The sequence below is a fragment of the Zea mays genome, chromosome 6, assembly GCF_902167145.1.
Source record: "Zea mays cultivar B73 chromosome 6, Zm-B73-REFERENCE-NAM-5.0, whole genome shotgun sequence".
Taxonomy (NCBI): domain Eukaryota; kingdom Viridiplantae; phylum Streptophyta; class Magnoliopsida; order Poales; family Poaceae; genus Zea; species Zea mays.
This window is the reverse complement of record NC_050101.1, coordinates 72,793,163-72,801,269: the sequence shown is the minus strand read 5'-3', so window position 1 is coordinate 72,801,269 and position 8,107 is coordinate 72,793,163. Positions and strand designations below refer to the sequence as shown.

The 8,107-nt window shown below is 45.9% G+C and overlaps 1 protein-coding gene across 2 annotated transcripts; it reads right to left on the bottom strand.

Moving 5' to 3' along the window:
• Positions 1-2,204: 2,204 nt before the first annotated feature.
• LOC107275242 (uncharacterized) lies at positions 2,205-7,869 on the bottom strand. Of its 2 annotated transcripts, none has more exons than XM_020539169.1 (5): positions 7,423-7,869; positions 3,812-3,943; positions 3,338-3,708; positions 3,014-3,255; positions 2,205-2,916 (listed from the first exon to the last, which is right to left on the bottom strand). In XM_020539169.1, exons 1-5 carry the CDS (start codon positions 7,600-7,602, stop codon positions 2,612-2,614), a joined length of 1,230 nt encoding a protein of 409 aa, XP_020394758.1. In that variant the 5' UTR covers positions 7,603-7,869; the 3' UTR covers positions 2,205-2,611. The 2 variants fall into 2 exon arrangements, with proteins under 2 accessions (XP_020394758.1, NP_001307450.1); NM_001320521.1 differs by having other exon boundaries at positions 2,370-2,913; positions 7,423-7,851.
• Between the last annotated feature and the right edge of the window lie 238 nt (positions 7,870-8,107).

Here is an 8,107-nt window from a genome sequence, read left to right as displayed (position 1 = left end):
GACTGTCGAGTGGGACCCCGCCTCGGCTGAGGAGGAGCATGAGGAGTGATGGGACAGGCTTCTCCATCTCTCTGTTTATTTACCGTTAGTTTTATTTCGCTGCACTTCGAACCTTGATGACTACTTTTGCAAAAACTCCAATGATGATGTAATAATTTAATACTCTTTAATGCATGGTTTTATGCTTTATTGTATTTGCTCTGTGACTCACCATCGAGTGAGATTGTGGTACTTGATCCTGTCAGTGGCCGTGTCGGACTAGATCCGAGGGATTGACGGGTTATTCCCATTTAAGTGTGGTCTAGCCTCTAAGGCGGGGCTGAGGCACTTAAGTTGGAATAATTCGGGCAGTTCCGCCACAACTTACTAGGATGATCCTGGATCAAAGGGATCTCCTGAGGGGCTACCACAGGATTGGAGGTCCCAAAATCGCCATGGACTGGACGAGAAATTCCAACCTCATTCGGGGCCGATTGGGCATCGGCCACATCAACCATTTCTTCTGGACAGTAGGGTAAAGGAGCTTCACAAGGAGATGCATTGGGCAATTCTGGAAATAACCCTACTGGAGCTTCACGAGGATCAATGGATAACTTTCGCACGACCAGATTTGAACATCGAGGAAGATTCACGAGCACAATTTTGACATATTTCACCCAGTCATCTTCAGAGCCAATGGATATCAACCGCCAGAATATTATTCTAGATACAACATGGCACAATAAACCCTCAATTGAGATGTCAGGGTCATTTAAATTGCAACGAATCTCCTCACAAGCCCTAGCGACAAACTAGTTAAAAGAGGGCCTTTCATCGAATATCATTGTCACCTTCTTCATTCCATCAAAACTTACATTCACATAAACATCTTCCTCCATGCTTCCTCCATGGTATAGTGTCACTTGAGTGTACATCTATTTCAAACACGAATGCATAACTCAATAACCATTATAGATAGTACGTGACTAACACTATCAACTAATGACTAACTAATTACTACCCCCTTATACTAATCTACTAAATCCTAAATACTTACAAAGTAATAATGAAGGTATACCTAAATACTAACAAATAACTAGATACTAATACATATATACTTACTAATCTACTAATGCCTAAATACTTACTACTAACTATATACTATGTAATAACTAACCACATCTAGTAGTTATATAGTCGATTAATAGTATGTCAAAACACGGGTATACCTGAGGTCGCAGTGGAGTCAAGGTACCGGTGACAGAGGTGGTGGAATCAGACGACCTCTTATCTAAAAAAAATAACATAGTAGTCTCGGTAAAAAAATCGGCAGCACCTCCCTTTACGATGAGGTTTCTAAAACCTGCAGAGAAAACAAACAACACGATGGCTGACATCCACACTATCCAACACAGAAAACAACACGATGGTTGACATACAAATGCGCAGTCACTAAATATACTAACAACTAAATAGCTACATACATGTATGTACTAACAACTAAATAGCTATCTAACTATATTCACTAAATATACTAAGCAAAATGAAAAAATCTAAGTAACTAAACTACCAAACTAAACGAAATAAAAGTAACTAAACTAAATAAATAAACTAAGTAACTAACTAAAGTTACAAACTAAACTAACTAACTAAACTAACTAAAAACTATACTAAACTAACTAAATACTTAACTACATTACAACTAAACTAACAAAATACACACACGGAGCTAGGGCGGGCAAACGAGGAGCACTCACGGACGCGGGAGGCGGTGGCATGGCGGTGGGACGCCGGCGAGGGAGCATTGACGGGAGAGGGGCCGACGACGAGGGAGCATCGGCGGGAGGTGGGCAGGTGGCGAGGGCGAGTAGGGGCGAAGGAGCGGCGGCCGGCTGCGAGCGTGGGGCGGGCGAGGGAGCGGCAGCCGACGCGACAAGGATGTAGGGGCCGACGGGCACAGAGCTGAGGGCCGGCGACGAGCATGGCGTGGTAGAGTGTGATGGCCACTGCGTGCGTGAGCGAGTGAGTAGAGAGAAGGCGGTTTTCCACCTAAATCCTAGCTCGGCGCCAAGATCTGTGGCGCCAAGCTACGTGCCATGTGAGCGCCGCGTTAGCCCTCGCCGGACAGCAAGTACGTATCTATGGCGTCGAGCAAAGAGTTCAAAAACAGATATAAGTTATCCAAAGGTCTAAACGTGATTTTTTTCGAAAAAGTGCTAAAATCAAAAAAAAAGGGCTGAAACCAACCCCATTCTCTTTTATTGCAGCAAAAAGAATGTTCCTCCTTTCAGACAGAATGCTTATGATACGTACATGTGAATAATGCTCTTGAGACAGAGTGCAAAGGATCATGAGCCAAAACACCCCGAAACCAACCCCCATTATTTTTTACAGCAAAAGAATGTTCCTCCTTTCTTTCCACAATAAACCAACATGTTACATTACACCAGCTAGTGCCATGTGCAGAACCATAATAAAAAACAAATTAAAATCCAGCAATGCCGTCGGCAAGCATCAGCAAACAATCTGTCTGCCTCTTCTGTCTATGCACATTTGACGTTTCCACTGATGATGCAGTCGGCAGTAGCTCCTCTGCGTCCCGCAAATGCAGCCTGCCTGCATCGCCGGCCGGTCAAGACGGGACGGCGAGAGGCGCGCAGTAGAAGGGGAGGACGACATCCTGTTCCGAGTCCGTGCTCCGTTTCTTCTCCGGGCTGGACGGCGCCGCCTGGCGGTCGCCGGCACCGCGGCGGCCACCGCCGGCGTCGTTCACGTCAGGCTCGGGCTCGTCCGCCGCGGCCCGCATCCTGAACGAGGCGATGGCGCTCCGGCACAGCGGGCAGGGGATGGTGCCGGCGATCCCGGGCACGTCGTAGGACTTGACCACAGAGCACAGGTCCAGCGCGCACTTGGCGCACAGCTCGTGCCCGCACACTGCTGCCACGGGCACCGGCCGAGAGTGCATGGGTATGCAGGGTTAGCAAGACAAACAGCTAGCGGCAAAGGTCGGTCAGTTTGTAACTGGCAAACGAACCTTCGGCTGCGACGTCACAGGGTCTTTCCAGGCAGACCGCGCAGGCGTCGGCGCCGCCGCTGTCCAGCTGCGCCGTGTTGAGAAGCAGGCGGCAGTCCCTTGCGAGGGCGAGCGCGCTGGCGAGCGGCGACGAGAGGTAGGCGGAGGGCGGGAACCTGGGGATGCGCAGGTGAGACTCGGGGGACAGGACGTGCTCCAGCCACTGGCAGCCCCACGTCCTGGCCACGTCCAACGGGATCCACCTGCCTAGCAGAAGAGGACACGTAACGACATGGAGCGGTCGACGGACGAGAAAACAAAAGAGGATCCCATATCATCCCTTACCCGTTGCAGTTGGCGGCGGCCCTGTCGGCCCCGCGCGCCACGAGGATCTGGCAGCACCTGACCTCGCCGCCCGCGGCGGCGTAGTGCAGCGGCGCGCTCCCGGCGCCGATGGCCGCCATGGGGGCCGCCGTGCAGGGCAGCGTCGGCGCGGCGACGTCGGCGCGCTCGTCCACCAGCAGGTGCACGCAGTCCGCGTGCCCGTGCAGCGCCGCCAGGTGCAGCGCCGTCACGCCGCCGCTGGCCGCCCTGTTCACGAGCTTGTTCCTGCCGGCGCCGGCGCCGGCCAGCAGCAGGCGCACGCACGTGGCGTGGCCTCCCGCTGCCGCCAGGTGCAGCGCCGTCTGGCCGCTCAGGCTGTCCACCTTGGACACCTTCAAATTACCATACCAACCACCGTTGATTCAGTTAGCGGAGACCGGACACCAACGAACCAGCCAGACGGTTTCTGCGGCAGCTAGCTAGCTACTCACTCACGTTGCATCCGAAAACCAGCAGCGTCTGAACCACCTCCCAGTGGCCGAACCGGCACGCCTGCATCAACGCCGTCTCGCCGGAAAGGTTCCTAGCATTCACCTCTGCTCCGTTCTCCAGCAGCAACGCGGCGATCTGGCGACCAACATTGTTATTGTTACATTACGTACGTACATGAGTACTCGGATGGATTATTAAAATCATCATCGTCATCACAAGACAGCAGGGTACACAAGTTTAAGGCTGCTGGTGATGTTCAGCTAGCTGGGGCGTACTACTGTACGTCTTCCCAACCGTTTCTTTTATTATTTTTAGGCATGTACGATCTCGAGACTTTATCGGTTCTCCAAGTATAACAAATAGCTAAAAGACTATGTAATATAAATCTAGGCTTCTAAATCATAAATATAGTTAATATGCAATAAATATAAAAAGTCGTGAACAAACGAGCTTTTCGTGAAGAACATGTCTTTTAATTTTTTTATTGACACTTTAATTAATTGGGTTGTACATGCCTTTATTCTAACTCCAATAAAACACCCAATGCAAATAGACATTCATACTGAAAATATGTACTCGGCGAGGAATTTAGCGACACATGTCTCTCCAATGGGTGACATAAAAGCGATATTCATTTTGGACGTAAGAAGACAGAGAACCAAAATATGGGGTTTCTCTCATTTTGTATGGCGTAAGTGAGAGAATAGATAAAGAAAACAGACCCATTTTGGTGGGATGGAAAGAAAAAAATGTTATTTTAATTATACGGGTGTCCGGATGAGTATCGTTGTTGGAGATAATAGTAGGTAAATAAAAAAGTATATTTCTAGGTGGATAGGCAAAGTATAGAATGGTATCCAAAAAAGTATAAAAAAATTACGTAATTAATCTAGGAACGGGGATCACCCTCTGAAAATCCCCCGGAAAATAATACGTGTGCCGGAAGCCGGTAGTAGTAGATTTTGTGTCACTGTCCAGGTGATTAATTGCGCGTGCCACTGTAGACGAGGCGGCAGACCAGCTTTGCAAGGACGAAAACGCATGACGCGTGACTCAAATAAACGATTACCAATCGTCGTCGTCGTTGCTCACCTGCACGTGACAAACAGCGACTTGTTGGGAACAGTAACTCCGTACGTGTTTAGTCATATCGTTAGTTCATGTTCATGTACAACCATAAAATATTTTCGGTTTTTAAAATACAAGAGACAGTTAAAATATTATATGATACAACCTATAGCTTATAGATCATAAATATAGAAAAATAAATAATATGTATGAAAAGTTGTAGAGTCTCTCTTCTATTTTTTCTTTCAATTACCCATTACAAACCCTTCAAGATACTCGAATCCACACATGCTGCATGCCCTTACAGCACGCTGCTTTTGTAATAAATTAAAAAAAACGTCACGCACGGGGCGTCGTCGTTGCTCCTCCGATCCGGTTCCCGTCACAAAAAGTTTGCCAAGATTTTTTAGGGCCTTGGATGTATGGTTATAGATGGTTTTGGCGAGATTTTTTTAAGGCCGGTGTCACCGTGTCACCCTCATCACGGATTTGTCTCAAAAAGTTTTTTTGGTTGCGAGAGGTTAAGGCCTGCAACTCCCCTTTACGTTTTTTTGATACTATCGTATTCACCTTAATATATATGTATTAAAGTGATTTAAAATATAACTTTAACTAATTTACATCTCAATACGAATTGAGATAAATACGAGAGTATTCAAACGTGGGCTTAGAAGTTCCTACGCCTGCTATACGAAAATTGACTTATCCATTTTTAGTGATGCTGAGCTAGCTGGGGCGTACTGTACAACGTCTTCCCAACCGTTTTGGCAGCGATTCCTTTTTTTTTTATTTTCTTTCCATTTCTTAGGCGCTATTCTAGTTTACCTAATTTTTATCTTCACTAAATATATATTCTGCCACAAAAGCAAGTTAATAAGAAGAGAGATTCATGAGAGGCTAGATGAAACTTAGAATATACAATTTTATAGGTAAAAAGTGATATGGTATATTTTTGGAAACCGTATAATAAAACATTGCACTCGGAATAGCCTTACGACAATAGGACGCACCTCGACCAATGTGAGCTGATTTGCGAGCGAGGAGATCACCCTATCAAAATTCATTGGAAGAAGGGGGAGATAATACTCCCTTTCGTGTCATATTATTTGTCGTTTTGGATAAAATTCGATTTAACAAAATTTTGACTACAAATAACTGTTTTGTTATTTAGTTTTAAAACCTAATATTTATATGCACTGATTTATCTTTAAAAGTACTTTTATAAAAATACATATGTATTAAGAGTTTATTTGTATTTAAAAAAGGAATATTAATCAAAATTATATTTTGGAGACCGTTTCGTTGTCCTAAACAATAATAATAAATAATAGGACATCGGAGTTAGTCGTGTGACGCACGGTAGTAGATTTTGTGTCACTGTCAGGTTATTAATTGCGCGTGCCACATTATCCGGTTGCAAGGACGATCGTCGAAAACGCATGAGTCAAATAGACAACGAATCGTCATCGCTCACCACCAGGTGACAACTACGACACGTGTATTGGAAACAGTAACCCGATTGAAACGTACATCTAGCTTCTTTGTAATTGAAATAATTAGAACGTCGTCACGGGGTCGTCGTTGTTGCTCCTTATTCGTTTCCGGATCCGTCGTAGCTCGCGAAAATGATCTTGGGTATTGGACCTTGGATTGGCTATAGATGGTTTTGGCAAGATTTTTTTAGGGATGGTGTCAAGATTTTTTTTTTGGTAGGGCTGGTATCACCCTCATAACGAATTTATCGGGAAAAAAGTTTGGTTTCCATTTCCTTTTTGCAACTTTCGAAATCCATTTTTATCGACCAAAATTTGACTTTTATATTTTTAAATTCTAACCCAAAATACACCAAAAACCGAACTGATTTTTTTATATCGCCCGGTACCGAAAACGGTAAATTTTATCGAAAACCGGTGGAGGTTCATCCCTGCACGAGAGTAAGGCCTTCACAATGCGAGCTATTTTTTATTTTAATGTCTTCTACGTTTGCTAGCTAGTTGCTATATGGAAATTGACTCGTTTCCTGTGAAATATTTTTAACGAAATTTCTATATTCAAAGAGGGGAATGGAAATGTACTATACTCCACCCAAAAATAGTATTAGTTTTAGTTATTTTTATGTCTATAATCAAATAGATGATGATAAATCTAGACATATATAAAACACATATGTTAAGTATTATATAAATCCATTAATTATCTAAAACAAATATTAATTTAAGAAAAAGAAAGTATTTTATACTATATATGTGTAACACCGAAACTATATATATAGCTACATACTATAAAGGAAACAAAAATGCCATGAAGGGAACCTGTCGTCGTCGTACGTACGAGTACGACCCATGGCCATGCACGTTTTAATTATTTTCACAATTTATTACCGTACTGCTACTATAGTGTACGTACCTAGCTTGGGTGAAATTTTAATTACGTGGCCACGTGCGTGTACGCAAGCATGCCAGGGAGAAGTGAGTGGCTGCATGCATGCTAGTTCTGCACCTCCAGCCGGCGTACGGCACCAGCACACAGTCCGGCACGGCACGTACCTCGTGGTGGCCTTTGGCGGCGGCGAGGTGGAGCGGCGAGTTGAGGCTGCTGCCGACGGCGGCGCAGCGCGCGAGCCCCGGGTTTTCCTCCAGCAGGCGGCGCACCTCCGCCGCGTCGCCGTTCCTCGCGCTGGCCGCCAGCCGCTCGCCGAGCCCCGCGCACCCCAGGGCGTTGCCCATGCGTTCCCGCCTTCCCGCCTTCCCGCGCGCGCGCGCCCCGCCGCCGCGCCGGCCGACCCTCCGACCCTGAGCAGACTACCTGCTGCTGGCCAGTTAGCTAGCTGGTAGCTCGAGTAGTTGCAACTAGCTAGCCAGTAGCTAGGATCGGAGTAGCTTGCATGGGGAGGCGTGGCGGCGGCGCGCGATCACGCTACAAAATGTGAGGTGCCGGCCGGCCGGGGCGTTGGCAAGAGCTACCTGCCTAGCTAGCTGCTGGCCTGGCGCGGCGACTCTGGCTAGCTTCTGGTGGTGGTCTTATATACGAATACGAATACGATACTGTTGAAGGTGTGATCTTTTTTTATTTAGAGATAATGGAAAAACTTTCATATATATCTAGAGGCTACAAAAAGAGACATGCATGAATGACATAGAGCCACGTAATGACGTAAATGTGAATTATTTGTACAAGATAACATGAGTTCTTGGATCAAGCTTTTACTAGATATATATATGTAAACATAAA